Below are 22539 nucleotides of genomic sequence, written 5' to 3'. Positions count from 1 at the left end.
CTACAAATCATTGGCCTATGATGTAAGTAGTTATTTCATTGAAGTATCCTGTTTAAAGCATGAATTATTATATTTTGTAGCCTAGAAGTATTATTATTTTCGTTAAGTTTACAAAAGGAATATTTTATTATACCATCTATTCAATTAATATCACAGTTATGTGGTTATTGAACATAGAAATTACAAAATTTAAAAGTACATGTTTTGCCCTTCTTTCATTGGGCATAATCAGCCTTATTTAATCTTATAACAATCTTTGGTCTGTAAACATTATCACATATTAAAACCGAACTGACAAAATTTTTAATAGTATTGACACTGTGGATTGAAAATTACATTATAAAGATTTTAAGGCAAAGCATATACAACATATGCTAAAATCAATTTATACAATTTAAAATGTTCGTCTAAAAAGAAAAGTATTTTGTGCCGTATTAATTCTAAAAATAACACGTGTCTGTCACTGAGATGGATCCTCTTCATAAAAAGTTTGAACAATAAGCTTCGCTTGGGGATCAGGTTATCAAACCCAAGGCTTCAGTAGATAAGAATAGTATGATGAAACACAAATATTGAGGCAGAATTCTGTTTTTATAAGAAAACCAGGGGCTAAAAATACGTGGCCAGAAAGAAGGCTGACGGGTTAAATATTGTCTTATTGTGTTGTTTAAATAAAAATAATCGTACGTTGAATAGTGCTAGTGGAACGTTGGTTAAAGTCGCTGCTAAAACAATTCATCAGGGTGAATTATAGGTTTATATGACAGTCTCAAGAAAATGTAGTGCCTCTTGAAGATGTAGACGACCAAGATATAGAACGGGGTTACTCTGTAAAAAAACAAAAAGCGAGCTTAACGGTGTGTGAATAAATCGAGTGAGATTCCCTGAGAATTATTTGCTATGTAAAATGGGTACTTACTCATTCACCGTAAACTATGTCCGTTCTGAAGTATCAGCAGCATTAGTCTGTTTAGAGCTCCTACTCCTAGTGCTGTATCGATGCAGTAGAGTTGGTGGGGAATGTCGAGGGGAAGAGGGGGTAGGCGGAGCTTTGCGTGCCGATGCTAATGCGGTAGGGCATTGTCAGGAGGAGCAAGTGGAGGCTATTTAGTGAGATAAGCGGAGTTTTTTAATTCAAAGGATTTAAATACTCGTGGGACTCTTATGGTTTGGCTTAACCGTTTTTAATAACTTTTTAAGTATACAGGACACATTTGACTTCCATGTCGTCAAGATTTCGATCTTTATTATACGTCTTGTCCAGAAAAAAATATATATTTTCTCTAATTCATTTAAAAGTTTACCTTTGCCTGTATTCCTGATTATTGTGAGATCTTGTTCAATAGAAGTGAAATGGTGATCGGTTTCTTTCATGTGTGTGCTCATTGCCGAATATTTATGTTTTTCTGCATTGAAATGTTCCATGTACCTTACATAGAAGCCTTGTCCAGTCTGTCCAACATACAAAAGTCCACACTGAAAACATGTTAATCTGTAGACTCCTCAACCTGAATATCTATTGTTATTATTATTAATTTTATTATAATTGAAAAATATATTTTGAGTTGTGTTGATTGTTCTGAAGGCTATGTTCATAATACATGTATTGAAAGTGTTAGTAATTTGGTGGACAGCTGGACTACTGTATGTGCAAGTGGCGTATTCAGTTCTTTTAGGTTTGTTGGGTATAAGATTTGTGGATTCGTGATTTTATGAATTAAGCGATTTACCATCTCAACCTTAAAACCATTAAGTTTGTTAAGGTTCCTTATGTAGTTTAACTTGGTCTTTAAGCTAGTAGGGGAAAGAGGGATTCTTAATGCTCTGTATATTAAAGTATGAAAAGATGCCTGTTTCTGGAAACTGGGGTGTAATGAGGAATTATTTATATTTACAGATGAATGTGTAAGTTTTCTATAGATATATGGAAATGAAAACGAAAACCTACAGCCTGTTTTCAAGTCTAAGTCAATGACCGGGTCAGGGATGTAATGAATAAAGCAGATATAGGCTATTAGTACGATGGGGTCACCACTCCCAAAGTTGACTGATAGATGCCATGAAATGAGAATGGAGAGTGTTGCTGGAATGAAAGATGACAGGGAAAACTGGAGTACCCGGAGAAAAACCTGTCCCGCCTTCCCATTGTCCAGCACAAATCTCACATGGAGTGACCGGAATTTGAACCATGGTATCCAGCGGTGAGAGGCCGACGCGTTGCCATCTGAGCCACGGAGGCTCCCTATATATGGAAATCAAAGGTGTTATTGGCTCGGGTGACCTTTATGTTCTAAAAAATTTAAGGAGCCCTTGTCTTCATCTTCTTTAGTGAAATTTAAGTGAGGGTCGATATTATTTAAACTTCATAATACTTCGCCATTATTGGCTAAATTCTTATCATTTATTACAAACGTGTCATCCCTGTATCTCAACCACAAACAAATTCCTTTGATGTTAGTTCTTATTTCTGTGTGTTCAATCAAGTCCATGTAAATATTAGCTAGGATGCCTGATATTGGGTCACCCATTGCTAAACCGTTCTGCTTATAAATTTTCTTATTAAATGTGATATAGTCTTAAGACAAAATTCAATAGTCTCAGACTCGTCGATCTCCATTCTACTGAGGCCGCTTTATTTACAGATATTATTATAGATGATGTTAACTGTATCTCTGGCCGGGTACATATTAATCACGTCGAAGGAGCATTAGATTGAACTCACTTACAATGTTGCAAAAATCAATTGTACTCTTTAAAGGCCGCATCTTAGTTTTCAAGTTTTTTGTTAATATGTGTTGACTCTGATCAAATTTAGTATTCAGATCTTCTGCTAACCTTGGAAGTTTTTCCTTCAATTCTGTAATATAAATGTAATATGAACATAGCCTTCAGAACAATCAACACATCTCAAAATATATTTTTCAATTATAATAAAATTAATAATAATAATAATAATAATAGATGTTCAGGAGTCTACAGATTAAAATGTTCCCAGTGTGGAATTTTATATGTTGGACTGACTGGACGAAGCTTCTATGTAAGGTACATGGAACATTTCAATGCAGAAAAACATAACAAATATTCGGCAATGAGCACACATATGAAAGAAACCGATCACCATTTCACTTCAATTGAACAAGATCTCACAATAATCAGGAATACAGGCAAAGATAAACTTTTAAATGAATTAGAGAAAATATATATTTTTTTCTGGACAAGACGTATAATAAAGATCGAAATCTTGACGACATCTTGAGGACATGTGTCCTGTATACTTAAAAAGTTACTAAAAACGGTTAAGCCAAACCATAAGAGTCCCACGAGTATTTAAATCCTTTGAATTAAAAAACTCCCCTTGTCTCACTAAATAGCCTCTACTTGCTCCTCCTGACAATCCCCTACCGCATTAGCATCGGCACGCAAAGCTCCGCCTACCCCCTCTTCCCCTCGACATTCCCCACCAACTCTACTGCATCGATACAGCACTAGGAGTAGGAGCTCTAAACAGACTAATGCTGCTGATACTTCAGAACGGACATAGTTTACGGTGAATGAGTAAGTACCCATTTTACATAGCAAATAATTCTCAGGGAATCTCACTCGATTAATTCACACACCGTTAAGCTCGCTTTTTGTTTCTTTACAGAGTTATATTATACATTCAGACCAGTCAATACGGACCAAACACAATATTAACCTATCATGGTTAAGTTTATTAACAGTTTAACCAACGTTCCACTATCTACTAGCACTAGTCAACATACAATTATTTTTATTTACACAACACAATAAGACCATTTTTAACCCGTCCGCCTTCTTTCTGGCCACGTTTTTTTCTTAATAAAACAGAATTCTGCCTCAATATTTTCGTTTCATCATACAATGCTTATCTACTGAAGCCTTGTGTTTGATAACCTGATCCCCAAGCGGAGCTTATTGTTCAAACTTTTTATGAACGAGGATCTATCTGTGACAGACGTGTTATTTTTAGAATTAATAAGACAAATTACTTTTCTTTTTAGACAAACCTTTTAAATTGTATAAATTGATTTTAGCATATGTTGTATATCGTCGCTGCCGGGACAAAACCTCCTATGTGAAATATTTTTTCTTACAACTTTGGTAGGTAAGGTTCTGCCTTCTAAGGTGCAATATTGTGTGATATTGTCAAGGTATTCTCGCTCTTCATAACGTATGTGCTGTGAGTCAGTATATCTCCAAAAACATTATCACATAGGAGGTTTTGTCCTGGCAACGACGATGTGTTTTGTCTTAATACCTTTATAATGTAATTTTCAATCCACAGTGTCAATACTATTAAAAATTTTGTCAGTTAAGTTTTTATATGTGATAATGTTTCCAGACCAACGATTGTTTTAAGATTAAATAAGGCTGATGATGCCCAATAAAAGAGCGAAACATGTCCCTTTAAGTTTTGCATTTTCTATGTTCATTTAACCACATAACTGTGATATTAATTGTATTGAATAGGTGGTATTATAAAATACTCCTTTTGTAAACTTAGTGAGATAGCTGTTTTCAATACAGAACAATGACAAGAGTAATGATTTGTAATGTAAAGCCTGGGTATGTCGAAAATCGTTATTTTATTCTTTTTGTCGCGTGTGAGTTTTACTGATAGCCCTTTTCAAATTTGGCAGGTATGGTATTAGTAATCGACTCCGACATAGCCTTATTATAATCTATTAGTCTGTATTGATGGTTTAGTATACACAGTTATGGAGATGGGAATCTTCCACCTAATCAATACTTTATTGATATACAGTAAAACGTTAATACGCAGTCGTTGGGACGCAAAAATCGGACTTTGAATTATGTCATTTCGAATTAACCGCCTACTCTTAATTCAGAAATGCACACCCTTGCTGCATCAAAAAATATTCCAAGACCTGTACTGAACGCTATTAACCTTGATTCAAAGTGAAATGCCATGGAAAGAAAAGTTTCCAAAGTGTATTCAACAGAAGTGCATTTACAGTATTCAAATTCACAATACAGTATTCACTTGGATAACTCACTGACAAACATAACCTCACGCAATGAAAGCAAACAAAGGCAAAATTCAAAGATGAGGAGAAATCTAAGCTGGCTACCCTGAGCAAGTCATTTATTCATTGGATTACTGAACTGAATGATTTTAGATGTCCTGTACATCAATGCATTACTTCTCGCAGCCCAGCACTCGCTATAGTCCTCTCCGTGTAAGTTCGTACCCTAAGGGTGCAACCTTACCCTTTCTCCTCTGTAATATTAAGATATTGATTTATGGTTACTTTTCTTGCTGTTGGGTCTTTTTCAGTGTCGGTACCCATACAGTTTAGGGACCCTACTTGCCGATACGACGTCTTACATTTACCGTTAATCTGGCACGTTGGCAACGTTCAATCACTGCTCTAGCGTGAAGTGCGTATTGCCACCGCATCGCCGTTAAAGTCACTAGTGATACATTTGCGAGAATATTTAAAGCATATTTTCTTTTTCTGTGGGATTGTAAATCTATTTGGCTAATACCAGGTAAGCAGGATTGTGGCATGTTCGGATAATGCATTTAATAACATAGTGTGTGTGAAATGATGAAAGTGCTCAAATACGCCAGTCTCATGTCTAGATCTACCGGTACATGAAATAACTCTTGCGGGACAAAATTTTGGCAGTAGAACTTTTAACATTATTATTTTCAAATCCGCAGTGAACTTCAAAGCTGACCTAAATTCCGTTCACGGAGCTTGGCACATTAGTATTCCTATATGTTTCCTGATAAGCTTGAAGATATAACCAGCCTGCAGGCTGAAAATATGCCCAATAATCTCTCTCCTTACTGGTTACCGGTATTGAAGAGAGAAGGAAATATTCGCGCAAAAGAAAGGGAAGTCATTGGATGTCTGGAACTTTCGAAAATCACACTGCAAAGACTTATTAAATAAATTGCATCGTTTAACACGCCCCTCTTTTCAAGAATATGGTTATAGTACGCCTACTGTATATCAAAATAAAGACAGTTAATTTAAGTGAGAAAGTGTGTTTATTTCCTTAATTCCTCATTGAGGAGATATTCATAATTATCTTGATTTATTTCATCTTATCTTTTATCATTTACTAGGGTAGGGAAACATTCATTATCGGTGTTTACATTGAGGTTAGTTTGTTATGGTTATGTCTGATGATTTTAATATGTAACCAGGCAGGTTGGCAGCAGTGATCAGCCATTACAAAAAAGAGAAAAGAAGAGCATCGGGCGGCGATATTTACTTTCTGGGGTATTTCCTTACGTGGCAACAACGAGCTAGAAAGAGGACTATAGAGTGGCTAACATGGCTGCTACAGCGCTCTGGGTGGTGCCAAGACGAAATAGCGACTCCATAGTTTAAGCGCCTTTCTTCCGCTTACGATGCGTTACTTTTAATAGATTAGATCGAATAAATTATGCTCTCTACGTGTGTGGCAAGCTAATGCATAAATTGTAGGAAAAACACGACGAATGTAATCATACTTCAAATAAGATTTTTTTTTTTTTTTTTTTTTTTTTTTTTTTTTTTTTTTTTTTTTTTTTTACTAAAGTACACAGTTATGGGCGATTAGCAGAATTACGTTGCCTGTGTAGCATAATCCAGCACGTGTAGGGTAGACCTACTTTTATTTTCTTGTAGGAACTGACCAGACAGCCAGACATGATGAACTGTATCCTGCCTGGCTGAGTGACTCAGACGGTAGAGCGCTGGATTTCTGAGCTAAGTTGGCATATTTGGTATTTGAAGGTGCTCAGATACGTCACCCTTCTATCAGTAGATTTACTAGCACGTAAGGAAACTCCGGCGGGACATATGTCCGCCACTTCAACGTCTCCGAAAACCGTACTAAGTAGTTGGTAGGACGAAAAACTAATAACACTATTTATTATTACATTGTATCCTACAGAGCACATTTCCACAGCATTTTGAAAAAGAAGTAATGTAAACAAATGCTTATTTTTCGTAAATTATTATTAGTTTTACGTCCTACTAACTACTTTTTCTGATAAGCCGAGTTGCCTGAATGTAGTCCCGCAGGAGTTCTTTTGCGTGCCAGTAAATCTACTGACACGAGGCTGAGGGATTTGAGCACCGTCAGATACAATCGTATTGAGCTAGGCTCGAACCTGCCAAGTTGCTTTGTGTCCGGCTCCTTGGCTGAATGATCAGCTTGAGGCCTTTGGTTCAGAGGGTCCCGGATTCGACCGACTTGAGGATTTTTACCGGGTAGTTGACAGTTAATTCCTCTGGATCGGCAACTGGAAAACCTTCTTCATCTACACACAACAGAACATACTACAAACAACCACAGAAACACGTAATAGTAAATACATCACTCCACCTAGGGTTGGCGTCGTCGTCCGGAAGGGTATCCGGTCGTAGAATTAGGCTAAATCCATACAAATGCCAAATCCAGGTAACTGGCAAAAAAACAGGATTTATTATTATTATTATTATTATTATTATTATTATTATTATTATTATTATTATTGAAGTTATAGCAGCCTCCGTGGCTCAGGCGGCAGCGCGTCGGCCTCTCACCGCTGGATACCGTGGTTCAAATCCCGGTCACACCATGTGATATTTGTGCTGGACAAAGCGGAGGCGGGGCAGGTTTTTCTCCGGGTACTCCGGTTTTCCCTGTCATCTTTCATTCCAGCAACACTCTCCATTCTCATTTCATAGCATCCATCAGTCATTAGTAAATCACTTTGGGAGTGGCGACCCCATCGCACTAACAGCCTACATCTGGTTCATTCATTACATTCCTGACCCGGTGAATGACTGGAAAACAGGTTGTAGGTTTTCATATTCATTAAAGTTATGTGAATTATTTCTCGCTGTTGTTATATTACTTTGTTCACGGTTTTCTGTTCTATATTTTCATTCCCTGTATGTAGGTCTAAATTTGTTTAATGGCAATGTACTATTGTGATACGTTTTGTAATTAGGGCTACCGTACTGGAAATGCACTAATTTTCTTTCTTTATACAATATGTAAGACGGAGCTCGATAGCTGCAGTCGCTTAAGTGCGGCCAGTATCCAGTATTCGGGCGATAGTGGGTTAGAACTCCACTATCGGCAGCCCTGAAGATGGTTTCCTGTGGTTTCCCATTTTCACACCAGGCAAATGCTGCGGCTGTACCTTAATTACGGCCACGGCCGATTCCTTCCTATTCGTAGCCCTTTCCTGCCCCATCGTCGCCATAAGACTTATCTGTGTCGATGCGTCGTAAAGCCAATATCAAAAAAAATGTAAGTATGTAGTCTGTACCTTGTATTTTTAATGTCCTTTTAAACAGGCATTATGCATCTTTGAGTGCTTCTCTAATAAAGAAAACTGTGAAACTGTATCTATTCCCGCAGCTTCTGTACTTGCTTCATCACACGCCCACTCGATTTGATCGCTTACAATATGGTGGACGTGGCTTTCAAGTAGATTCAAATATGGCGGTCCAATAGCCACTCTACTGTCCTCTTTCTAGCTCGTTGCGTGGCAATTACTATACATTCAGCTGCGCGCGGAACGACTGTCGTTTGTTTACACGCAAGCGGCCTTCTCGGGAAGGTTGCCGTGGACAAGACGATTGGTCTGGACGGTTAGGATTCTTGCCGTGGACAAGACCATTGGTCTGGACGGTTAGAAGCCGCGAAGCGGGCTTAGGCCCCTAGTTTCATGTGGAAACACGATTGGTCTGGACGGTTAGGATTCTTGCCGTGGACAAAACGATTGGTCTGGACGGTTAGGATTCTTGCCGTGGACAAGGCCATTGGTCTGGACAGTTAGAAGCCGCGAAGCGGCCCTACGCCTCTAGTTTCATGTGGAAACACGATTGGTCTGGACTGGTTCTTGCCGTGCGGACAGTTAGGATAAGACCTGGACAAGACCATTGGTCCGGACGGTTAAAGCCGCATTGTAATTTTACACGGTGTTTTTTTGTTTGTGCTTTTATTCAGCCGGGGTTGGTAACGCAATGTATTTATCAGCATTGATGGCAATGACGTCACATTCCGTTCACCATGACCAATGAGAATGCAAGAAACTGCTTGAGCCATGGACGATGGCGGCTACTGTTCTTTATTAGGTTATAAAAGTAAATATATTTCTCGGGGCGGGCTGGTGGGTTCCTAGACATGGCAATGAACACCCAAGGTGCTTTTATATTATTCAAATAATGCACTTGAATAAATCACTGGCAAACATAACCTCACGCATCGAAAGAAAAATACTCGCGATTCAAAGACGAGGACAAATTTCGCAAGTCCTTTATTCATTAGATTACTGTGCTGAATGCATTTTAGATGTCCTGTACTTGCACGGTAAGTGCCAGGCTCCCTTAAAACATTGTTGCTTATCGAACTTCCCTATGACGAGGGGAAGAAGTCTCGCTTCCGTGTGCATTGCAACGCAGTGCAATGACCCGACCCCTTTGTACGATTTCCCGGCTGGCACTTCCCTCCTATAAAACCGCAAGTTCTTTTGGGTTCTGCATCTTAAAAAAAAACCAATGCAGTTTCGTCGCTATTGACAATATTCGGAGCGTACGAGTTGATTATATGAGCCACGCTTTTTCGCCAACTGTCAGATTCTGTTTCTCCGCACACTGCCTGGTAAGTGATATTATAGTGTACCTTAAAACGCTGAATACAAAAGAATTAAGATTTTAGTTGAACTTAGCAAATATGAAGCACACTGTAGACATGCCAAAGTGAGTGAAAATACTGAAATCTTCCCCAGCACATTCCAAAAGACACGTATCATGGCGCAGTTTCAATTACTCTGAAAAAACAACTATTTTTTAATATAAAGAAAGTTTGAATTAAAAGTCTGAACTTCGGTAATAGGACCAACATTATTCTTCAAATTACGAATTATCCGTATTTCGAATTAAATAATTTAAGTTAAATAACATGCACAACCGCACCTCATGTTTCTGGGAACGGGATCTTCTTCGAATTAGGCAGGATATTGAATTAACCGATTTCGAATTATCTATGGTTCTACTGTATAGCTTCTAAAACACCTGTATCACATTAGTATACAGGACTGGTTTCGACCCCCAATTCAGGTCCTCTTCAGCTGATCACAGAACCGAATATTAATATAATGTACAATTCAATGCATCACTGAATTCAATAATGAATATCATGTAATACAAATAATAATATTGTAGTGTTAAAATGTGTTTTGGTGTTTTTCTCTTAGTCTAAAATGTTCGTCAATGTTCATACGACTTGCAATGTGCGTCTCTCAAACTCCACTTAATCTATTCCTAAGTGCCACATGATTTGATGAAATAATGATGTGTAATGTTCTTGTAACTTAAAATTGTTCTGTAGCATTGTTATAGCCAGGGACCTGAAAAATTAGCATCTATTTACAAAGTAACATAATCGCATGGTATTATTAATTTTAACGATTCCAACTTTCTGAAGTACTATTATTGTCCTTGGTTCACAACAACTCAAGACAGTATTTAGCAAATATGCAGAACTCTGAACTGCAAATAATGCAAGCATGCCATCGCATTTTTCACTTTCTTTCATCTGGGTTTGAATTAGATGTTTCAGAGAACAGTAACCAGACCAGATAGTTTCGTGAGAGATCTGTTACTCCAAAATATTTCTCAAGCTCATCTAATTTATCAGTTTTATTCAAAATTCTATTTTTTGGATACAAAGCCTGAGAAATTGACACAAAATGCTTATGGTAGGGGTCTTTATCTTTCAATGTGGCTAGCTTGCACACTGAAGAAGGAGCAGCTTTGACAAATGTGTGTTTACATGCAGCCTGCTTAGAGGAGTGAGCTTAATCAAAGCATCATTAGTTGCCGCAGAAAAATTCCCCTCACTAATTAAGGTAAAACTGGCATAAAGGTTACGCAGTTTGAGGTAAAAGAGATGAAAGATAGGATACAGAGACCCTTCAAATTCAGTAAGGTCGTCAACCAATCCAGCTGCATGATCTGTGACAAAAACCATGTGGGAGTGAAGCCTATTCACTTCTCGGTCACTCAGATCAGTCAGGTACTTAATACCACAGTTGTTGATGTCTTTCATGCCAGACATCTTGAAATATGTAACTTCGGTAAAGTAAGCACTCAGCCTGAAACCTGTTGGGTTATGACAGGTGCAGGAAAAAGCTTTGCTACCTTTGAAGCACCATACTTTGATGTTAAGAATTGAAAATAATTATATTTTCTCTTTCTTGTGTTCAAAAATGCAGACTTTACCATTGCAACCACATTATTTAAATCTGTCATCACTGCGACCCAACTGTTGCCAACCAAGCTGATCTTATGTGCCCAGCACTGTACGTGCATTAAATGATCCCCTATGACCACACTTAATGTTTCATAACACTGGGTCATGTATGGGGCACTGTCACTAACAAACTCTTTAACTGCATTATATGGTACACTATAACTGCGCACAGCATCTAAAACAGCACTAGAGCAGTTTGCAGCATTTTCTGCATCAAGGTAGTTCACAGAAACAACGTGCAGCTCTCTTTTCGATCCGGCTGGGGCTTGGAATATGATGATAAAAACACAACGCCCCATTCTATCTGTAGTTTCATCACAAGTATGTTGATGTTCTTCCCCACCAGAGCCTCTGCTGTTCTTTTCTGGTGGTCAGATGCAACTTCTAGAAAGGAAGAAAGACCTCAAATTATAACAAAATAATTTAAAATTACTGAATCAATTGGGTACGGTTAAGATAGTTCGATATGGAAATCGCACTCAAATTCGGTATCCTTCAATTTTTCGCGTGGTTTCGGTGTCGTAATACCTAAACCGTACCTGATCAATGAAATCGAAACTTACCAGGTAAATATATTTCACGTAGAGTTCTCACATATGGCAGCTCTTCGTTTGAAAACTTTGCCGACGCACCTGATTGCTGCATATCAACGGCACACTCAAGAAGAATTTTAACAACAAGCTTTACTATATCGTTCTCATGTGTGTGAATTTAAGTTTTTTCGTCAACAGGTTTTGAATGTTTGTACTTAGAACAATCTGAAACAACCTCGCTATTTTGATTGACGTGTTCAACAACCAATTTATTTTATTGTGTTTGTTCTGTCCTTGTCCTTTTTTAAGCTTTTTCTTTAATATCTTACGGCTGATGATGTCTACAAGTTAGACAAAACATGTCCCGTATTATTTAATAATGTTGTTTAAATAAATAAACAATACTTATGGTATTGTGAACATGGAATGTTGACTTAACCTTAAAGTATACGTACGACAATACGGACTTTACGATGAAATTTATTTTATGTAACGGACAGATGTTACTGTATGGGGATATCCAGCGTGTACAAAAATTTAAATACCTGGGAGAAATACTCGCCCCCAAGGGAGATGAAAAGGAGGGATTAAAGGAGAGGGTGAGAAGGATGGAGTTGGCATTCAATTATGTCATGACACCTATAAGTCCAAGTCCCTCTGAATTCAGGCCAAGTTAAAACATTACTGCACAGTGGTTAGAACAGAGTGCCTTGATGGAGCAGAAACCTTAACGAGGATGGCTGACACAGTCCTTGAAAAAAGAGAAAGAAGATCCTTACAAAAAATCTTAGGCCCAAGAAAGTCGACGAGTGACCCAAACATATTTCGGTTAAGATTGAATTTGGAGCTCTACAAGACAGTAGAAAGAATCACGACTGTGATGAGAAAAAGGAGACTGACGTTTCATGGGCATATCAAAAGAATCAACCCTGAGAGATTGGCCAACAGGATACTTCTTCTGCAGGAAAAGTAGAAAAAACAACCGGGATGGCTTACACAGGTGCACAATGACTTGGGAGGAGGATGTAAAAGAAAGGACATCATTTAGGAAGAAGGTTGTGGGAATTAAGGATCCGTCTGAAGAGCAACATGCGAAGCCACGGAACATCTCGGTGGAAGAACCGGCAAGAAGTCAAAGACTCAAGAATCTTTGGCGAGAGTGTAAAGAGAAGGGTATAACCTCTGCGTGATAGAAAGAAGGTTGTGTAAACGTGGCCCACAGGTGGCCGTATTGATAAATAATAAAAATAATCTGAACTTGCAATAGGCTCGATTTGCTGTAGATCGGAACATTTTTAGTCTTTTGCATCATTAGAATCCTCGCCTAAATTACAAATTCATCACACTCCACGTCTAAAACACTTCTCCCGCGGTCTCTTTTTACTCGGATAGTAACATGACAAGTGATGGATGATTCTTTTTGTGCCATGTAAACACTTGAAACAGACGCGCCTGCGAACTCGTTTGTTAGTTTTGCCATACAGTAAAACCTCGTTAATTCGAAGTCGTACGGATGCAGAAGTGCGACTTCTTTGAATTAACTGCCAACTCTTACTTGCCGCGTCACAAAGTATCCTAAGACGCATTAATGCATGGTGTCACCTTGATTCAGAGTTTAAACCATTCAAATTACATGAAAAAACCTATTTCAGAAATATATCCAATAAGTTGCATTTACATTATTCAAATGAAGCACTTGGATAAATCACTGGCTAACATAACCTCATGCAACGAAAAAAAACAAGATTCAAAGAAGAGGACAAATTGTACTGGTTCCCCCTACAGAAGTGCCTTAGTTTTTGGATCACTGTAGGCCTACTGTTTGCATTTTTAGATGCCTTGTACTTGCACGGAAACATTGTGGCTTATCGAACTTTCCTATGACAGGGGGAGGAAGTCTTTCGCTTCTGTCTGCATTGCAACACAGTACAGTAAATCCATAAGTCCATTTCCCGTATTCACACCAGGCAAATGCTGGGGCTGTACCTTAATTGAGGCCACGGCCGCTTTCTTCCAACTCCTAGGCCTTTCGTATCCGATCGTCGCCATAAGACCAATCTGTGTCGGTGCGACGTAAAACCACTGGCAAAAATTTTTTTATCTAAGCTTTTGTGTAAACAGTTGATGATGATCGCGTAACGATCGAAACATGTACTGTTACTTTTAATGATATTATAAGTTGCCAAAGGCAAAATAAAAAGGTATCGATTATGTGGAAAATATTTTCTTACAAAACCATTAGGTCAGAATTTGAAAAAAGCTTTGAGAGACCTAAATAGGAACAAGGCACCTGGAATTGATGACATTCCCTCTGAATTACTGACTGTGTTGTGAGAAACCAGTTTGGCCATTTAGTGTGCAAGATGTATGAGACAGGAGAAGAGCCATCCGATTTTTGGCAGAATGTTGTTATACCTGTTCGCAAGAAAGCCAGTGCTAACAAGTGTGAAAATTACTGCACCATTAGTTTGGTATCTCATGCCTCCAAAATGTTAACACGTATTACTGTATTTACAGAAAAATTGAAAGACAAGTTGAAACTGAGTTGGTAGTAGATCTGTTTGGCTTCACAAGAAATGTAGGAACATGTGAAGCAATCCTGACTTTACGTCTGATCTTAGAGGATCGTATTAAGGAGGACAAGCCCATAGATCGAGAAAAGGCATTTGATAATGTTGATTGGACTTGGAATTCAGAAGGTGATCGGGATCAGATACCGACAACAGTCTGTATGAAAATCACTTTGCAGGCTTTGAAAAAGAAGCAGCAATCCTAAAAGGAGTGATGCAAGATTGCAGTTTGTCTCCTCTCCTTTTCAGTGGTTATATAGAACAGGCAGAAAAGGATATCAACGAGGAATTTGGAAAGGGAATCGCAATCCAGGGAGAGGCCTTCAGAAATCTGGAGAAATTGCTGAATGTTACGGCCAGGGTCTTGGAGTACAGCATTGTATGGAAGTGAAATATGGACGATAACTAGCTCGCATCACTAGGGCACATCTTACGACACAGATGTCTTGTGCAGGCGGTAAGAATGGTAGGGGTAGACCAAACTATGAATATGACAAGCAGATGTAGGAGGCAGCAGTTATGTAGATATGAAAACGTTAGCACAGGATAGGGTGGCATGGAGAGCTGCATGAAACCAGTCTATTGACTGATGACTCAAACAGCTTCAATTAAGTAAGAATGGGATGTATATTTGTAGTGAGGTTATTTCTGTGTGTGCCCCTGAAATATGTTTCCACGATACATATACGGTTAGGTTAGGTGACTGTTTGAAGAAGAAAACTCTCCAACGTTTGCCATGGAGGCCTTTGGAGTGATACTATAAATTTTTCAGAATGAAATTTAATATATCGGTACACTTTCACGTTGTTGTATCGAATTTCAAAAAATAACAAACAAGTACGCCTTAGTGTGGACATCATCTGCCAAAACGCAAGATTTGAACAAACTGTTTACCATTTCAGAACAATTTTAATGTGTGTGTGTGGGGGGGGGGGGGCTTTTTCTCGACTTTTACAAAAAAATTCATTGAAAGACAATTGTTATAGCAAGTAAATTTTTCGCCGTTATGAATTCTCGCTATAACGGACTATACATTTACTGGAAAGAGGGCATGGTTGAACATGATCATAAATTGAATGACCTGACAGCCAATATATCACAGCAAAATAAGAAATAAAGCCACGATGCATCATTGTGGACACTTTATTTTCACTAGCATTACAATATAAAGTCTCATTTACTAATACGTATTTTGGGTTGTCGGTACTATACTGATAAATTAAATCATATTTAATAGCAATGATATTTCCAGCTGTTCAGAAGTTAGAACCCGCCAGCCGATGTCATTGGTTTTCACCTGCCAGCTTAACATTGAAAGATATAGTGGGAAAACCACTGAATTCTCAACGCTGGGCCCACGCGCCACTACACAATCATAGCTGCCCCGTTCAGATTAAGATATATTCGTAATACTTCCTCTCAGTTGCCAGGCATTCATCTCCTCGCTAGCGGCAAACGTCATAAAATAGGTGAGCCACAAGTGTGTTGCCAACATTGACGCAAATAAAACCCGCACCCCAATTTCTTATCACGAACCTGCTATGCTGGCGTAGCAGGGGGAGAGGTGATACTCCCTCATGGCGCTTTCCAGGTGGCGGATAGGGGGGTCCTAACCGGCTTGCTGGCGAACTTGATGGAAATAAAATACTTCTCGTGGACCAAACGCACAACCCCCTGTGGGTGGAGGACGCAGACGAATACACCCACTGTGTCCTCTGCGTGTCATAAGAGGCGACTAAAAGGGGCAACGAAAGCATGATTGTATTAGAACCATGAAACTCCTTGTGATTAGTACCACCATGCAGGGAATACCATAGGTCACTTTTACTTGCGCGTAGTACCACTATGTTAGGTACCAAATAGGTTTGTGATTAGTAGCAAAAGTGTGTTGCCGGCTTTTACAGTACCTGTGATTCGTAGCACTATATGAGTGATAACACTGTTCTGGCTTACCTATGATTAGTACCTACTATATGAAGAACACCACGAGATAGCACGAGTTTCTGTGGTTAGTACACTTATGTGATGAACCCCATAGGTCCATATACCATTCGCGAATTTCATTACCTGTGAGTAGTACCATAATGTGTGGAATACCGCGAGTCTACATTACTTTTGATTAGTACCGCAACATGTCAAATACCATGGTTCTACTTTTGTAGCGATAAGTACCATTATGAGGGGCCGATGACTTGTATTTTGCACCCCTTTCGGCTACAAGCATAATAGATTCAGTATCGTGCTATAGAAGCAGTCCCTTGGTCAGTAATACTATTGTTTTACGCCAGCTTCTGTGCGTGTGAGGCACTGTGGGTTGGTTCCACTGATTGTTTTAAATTCATATCCATCCATTCATTCTTCGTCCTCATGTTTTAAATTCTAGTCAGTGGAGGATTTTTGACTTTTAATTTGTCGTTTTATTTCGTACCATTAGGGGCTGATGACCTAGATGTTAGGCTCCTTTAAACAACAAGCATCATCATCATCATCACCAATTTCTAACCTGAAGATTGCTTAAAAATCGTGAGCAGATTATTTGCATAAATATGGCATGTTAAATGAGAGGAAAGGACGATCATCAATGGTCATCAGTCTCATATGAAAGCTGAAAGAACAGAGACATGACATTGTGTTCATTAATCCGGTTCTGAAGGCCATGTTGCTGAGGTCGTAAAAGCAATGTTTTGCGGTTGTATATCGATACTGGTATGTTTGACAATATTGTATATTGGGTTAAACATGAAGCTGACCAACGATATACTGGATATACCTATGCAGGTTGAAAGTATGACTTTGGAAAATATTTAGTGTATGTTTGTTTAGTAGTACTTCCATAAGTGTTAGTTTATCAGTTGTAATTCAGCAGGATGCCTTTTAAAATATGGGTTACTCAATGCCATGTTCATTTCATCTCCTAGTTTCCAGGATACGGTTAATATATAAATGCAGTATTGCTCTTAAGTTTATGAATGATTAATTTAAGATCTGTAGTTAATTATCTACTTACCTGGTTAAATGTAAGACAGGAACACCTGTCCCTAACTTTGCCAGGATAAATAGATCTAATTAAATTATTACCAGAGTCATCCTCTTGCTTTGTTTTTTGGAACTGTAATTACAACTTTTGTTCTCATTCGTGGCAATATACATAACCAGTTGCTTTTCTTCCATTTAGGCTGGATGTGCATGGTTCGCTTTTCAAAGATTTCGTCAGGGTTCAGAGGCTGCATTTGCTCCCAGCTATGAGGCAGATCCTGGTGCTATTCCCGGCAGCACACCTTATTCTTCTTATCCTGTTGGTCAAGACGTTGATGGAGGATACCAAGATCCTCCTTTCTCTGGTAATCAGACACGAGGTAAGCTCTTGAGAACATGTAATATCAAGATAATTGGCTTTTCATTTTGAAGTATACTCCACTAAATTTTGAATCCTGCTGAGTTGTGCAGTAAAGAATCAACTACCTGACCAGATTCTCTTTATATAAAAGGCTCCAGAAAAATGTAGACACTCTTTTGATAGTTAATATCTTTGGAACAAAATGACATATCGTTGCAATTCCTGTGCGGTAGCGTAGTCCATTGTTTTCTCAATAAATGAGTCACATGAATGACATGACAATCTTGGTGCACGTTTTCCAGAAGAGAGAGTACAGCAATGAATGAAGTAAGATTGTCGTTAGGGCAATGGAAGACTATATTGAAGTGGTATTGGAAGTACAAAAACATGGAGGTACAACGCAATGGCTTAATGTGTACAGAACTCGGCCACAAACACGTACAACAATTTATCATATTCAGGATAAATTTGAAGCCGATGGTATTGTTCGGGATGTGCAAAAGAAAAGGTCTGGCCGACCACAAACATCATGTCCAGCTTCCAGTGATGCTGTGTTGCAACATTTTACTAGGTCACCTCGAAAATCTGTGAATCAGGGTGCAAAGTGGGGAAGTGTACATTCCAAGATTGCTGCACACTATGAACAAGGCATGCTTCACGAGGATGAACGGTTCGCAGGGATGGTTATCTGGTCTGATGAGGCGCAATTCAAACTGAATGCTACTGTAAAGCGCTACAGCTGCGTGTACTGGGCTCCTGGAAATCCTCACGTTCGCGTGGACAAACAACTGTGGTGTGGTCTGTCATCGCGCGGTTTGATTGGCCCATTCTTCTTTGAAGGTACTGTAACTGGCGAGGTGCATCTTCATGTGCTGTAAACGTTTATTTTGTCTGCCATCCGAGAAGTGTTTGGAAATGAAAGAGAGAGATGTCACAGCCTACAGGTTGAAGAGGAGTTGTTGAGTACCCACCACGGTCTCCAGACCTTACACCTCTTGACCTTCGAAAATGAAATGAATGAGCTACAAGAATGGCTATCACACCAGCGAAATCAAAGTTGTTTGGCTACTTTTGGGGGTCACTTTGAACTTAATATTGACAATCAGAAGCTGGACCTCTGTATTTGAGAGCAAGGCAGGTCAGACTCAAGATGTCTTGTTCTAAAGCTGGTATTCTTGCAGAGATTCCTACATTTCCAGTGGAATAGGCTAGAATAATAATTGTATGGCCTCATCTTGAAGCCATCTGGCTCAACTGGTACACTTCAACCATACAATAGCCACTTAACTTTTAACACAGAAACACAAAATTATTATTATTATTATTAATCTTAAACTGCCGTAGCACCCAAGTGGCATCTACAGGCTTCTGGACTCCTCAATACATTTTCATTTACTCGATAAATAGAGGCATCTGTTTGTGTTGAAAGTTTTTGCCATTTTTTAAGTCATTTTTTAACAATTATTTCGGTTTTTTGTCAATAATTTTGCTTAATTTTTTTTTTCCACTTTTCAGCAATAAAAGGTAAACCATAACTTAGATAATAGCATTTTTGCAATATAACAACATATTTTTGCATAATGCTTCTGCTCAAAACTCGTACAGTATTACACATTATATCATAGCATGGACGTTTGAAAAAAATTATCAGCTGTCACTCTAACAAGTTGTGCCTAGCCTAAGTATACAATCTACATATATCAGTCTGAAAAAGACGGAGATACCATGAGTTCCGTGTTACTGGGAGTCAGTGCTGTTCTGTCAGACATTACATTACAATACATTGAGAATGCAGTTTCAAAATCAACATTTCTGACTGGGATCTATAAGGCCACGAAATGCTCATATTCTGGTTTCAGGAAAAGAAGAATGGTAGACACATCAATATCTCTACCTGCTCTACATGAACTAGTAACTAGATCCCTAAACACTGTGTATGGTTCAAGGTAATCTGACGTTGAAAGTTCTCATAGGATGGGAATTTGCTTTATTAGACAAGAGTTCATTTTCTAGATCACCTTCCTTTATGCTTCTTGGATCAGAGAGAAGAAATTATAAACTCTGGTTCAGCTTTTCTAGGCTTGCTCTACCTACAGATTGAACCAAAGATGTTAACTGTGTCTGATTTTGTTTTAGTAGTTTGGAAAGTTTATGCGAGGTTGTCTCAAACAAAAAATGCGTCCTCTGGTAATTTAAAGCCCTTTGAAAGGTCACTAAGCTTAGATTTAAGTACATGAATTAACGGCATGTTGGAACTCTCGAATGTGAGCAGCAAGTTAAAACCTTGTGAGCAATGCTCGACAAAAAAAAAAGCTAGGTAATAAATTTTTGTTACTTCATTTGGGATCAAAGCTTCACAGCAACACACCCATCTTCAATAGTTTCATCAAAGTCTACTACATCATGAAGATATTCTCCAAGGTACTCAACACTTCCACCTGGTGATCACAGGAATAGGGAAGAGTTTAAGCTTTAGTGGGTTCTGAGTCAAGAATAGCATGTATGCATGCTTTCTTTCGTGTATTAAGGAAGATGTGTTTTGCCTGTACAACACACAGCCCAGCACTGCATGTGTATTAACCCATCTGAAAGTAGAACCCTAACTGCGTTTATAAACTTGCCCATGTAAAATGCTGAATCTGAAGTTATAAAAGCTACATTCTGGTATTAAATTTCAAATTTTTGAATTCCACTCATAATTGCTTGCGAACATTCTGTAGCATAACTTTCACTCCCCCTACAACTTCTAAACTGTACTATCGCCACAAGGTACTTTTATCAGAACCATAAACACAGATTGCCCTTTTTTATCGGTTGTTTCATCACAAAGAATTGAAACTCTCATCTTTCACAGCTTCTTTTAAACTTCCCTCCTCCTCTTTGATGATTTGATGATGTGAGCAAAAATCAATAGGCCTAATATTAGAGGGCCTGTCATCATTAGCGCCTTTTTCTTGTTCTTATGTGAAACTCTATTATTAATATGTTTCAGGCATCTGTCCTTTCTCTGCCACTCTATTCACATATAGCAGTATTTGCACATCAGTACCTTTCTGGTTTTGTCAAACACAAAAAATCCTTCTGGTGAAAATTCTTTTTCTCGATCAAAAACTGTCACAACCATTTTAATAAACTGAGCACAAACTTGCAATATATATTGAAAGGGTATAAAGTGGATTGTGGTATCGATTATCGCGTTTTATTGGCACAACTCGCCTCGAATATCCATCATTAACTTCAGTTGGTGCAATTCCAAATGATTTTGTAAATTATTTTATGATATTGCTTAAATGTAAATAATTTCACGTTTTTGAGCCAAATTTGTAAAATCTTGCAATGTCGCGCTTTGCGAAAAACTGATTGGGCGCCAGTGTACTTGATAATACTCAAAACGAACGTAGCACATGACCAGGGTGGGTCATAGGCTGAACTGCAGTGGTTATACTGACATATCCACCTTCATAACCACAAATAACCACTGATATTAGCTTGGAGGCCACAGAGGGAGCTACAATTGGCTCAAATGGACCAAATTGGTTGATATCGTTCATGATGCAGCTGTTGTTGCTGTTTATCACCAGCCAGTTACCTCAAAGGAAGGTCCCACTGCTGAGATTGCTTGAACTGTTGGAAGGATAATAGAATTTTTTCTTTAATTCATGCCATCGGTAAAGAATCAGTCTGTATCACAGTCTACTTCGTTCAAGATGACTAAACTTTTATGTTGTGTAACAATCAAAGCACAATTGTACTTCTGCAGAACTTTTTATATGCTTCACCGAAATATCCCAACAAGATGAACCTTTAATTCATATCCTGTTCCCTCGGGTACAAGATCTGTTTGGAAAACTAGCTGGACATATTTGCAAGTCTATTTCTGTTGGTAACTTTGTTCTAAATGTATTTACTTCATTCAAAAGATTGTTGCCCTGAAAAGATTTTGTTGCTTCACAGAAAATTAAAACTCAACTTTTCTATCGTGGTTTTCATGAACAATGCTAAAAAGCATTGTTTTCGGATGTAATTATTTGATTGAAAAAGCAATGAAAAATTGTGATTTGATTAAACCTCTGAGATGTTTAAACCCCCTCTCTTGTGAAAAATGGACAAGGCTGTCAAGATATAGTTTAGGTCGCCAGAGAACTACCTATCCATATAAAAGAGGATGTGCTCCTTGACGAATAGAAGATATTACAGATGCAGACAGGATCAGCTTTTGAAGGAAGAATTGAGTTATTAGGATAAAACTTTAAAGAAAACCAGTGTAGCAGGCCAAGCATGATATAATGAATTGGCTGCATTGTCTCTATCGAATGGGAGTAATAATTGTATTTGCCTGTTTTAGTAATGTAACAAAATTTATTTCTATTTTTGTGTAAAAGTTGAAAAATGTTTGTTATACTTTTGTTCCTCAAACGTATTTCATTTAAGGCAATGTATCGGTGAAATTTGGTGAAAGTTATGCAAAAAACTCAATTTTGAGTTTTTTACAGGTTCATACCTTGCACTTTCTTTCTGCGCTTTGTTTTATTTAAATATCTGCCATTTAAATGACCCTGCGCAGGTGGGCATTGCCTCACATTGTCACTATTCTCACAAATATCTTTAGTTTTGTTTTTTGTAGATTCATCAAAACATGAAAGAAGCAACATAATCCACCAGTAATATGTGCTTCGAATGAGGTTTTAAAGCGCTGCACAGTAGGTAAAGCACAGAATAGTGTAATTTGGGCTAATAGCCTGAAGGAACTGGAGATTGCTGTAACATCAGCAACACGGGTTGTGAAGCAAGTGTTAGCAGCTCA

General features: G+C 38.3%; 1 protein-coding gene across 1 annotated transcript in view; it reads left to right on the top strand.

Annotated features, from left to right (window-relative positions):
- Syngr (synaptogyrin) overlaps positions 1 to 22539 on the top strand; it is a 74702-nt gene that overhangs the window by 38520 nt on the left and 13643 nt on the right. The window contains exon 4 of the mRNA XM_067149645.2: positions 17574 to 17754. Coding sequence (XP_067005746.2) covers positions 17574 to 17754 — 181 coding nt within the window. The remainder of the gene's footprint in view (positions 1 to 17573; positions 17755 to 22539) is intronic.

The sequence above is a fragment of the Anabrus simplex genome, chromosome 6, assembly GCF_040414725.1.
Source record: "Anabrus simplex isolate iqAnaSimp1 chromosome 6, ASM4041472v1, whole genome shotgun sequence".
Taxonomy (NCBI): Eukaryota; Metazoa; Arthropoda; class Insecta; order Orthoptera; family Tettigoniidae; genus Anabrus; species Anabrus simplex.
This window is presented reverse-complemented; position numbering and strand designations above follow the sequence as displayed.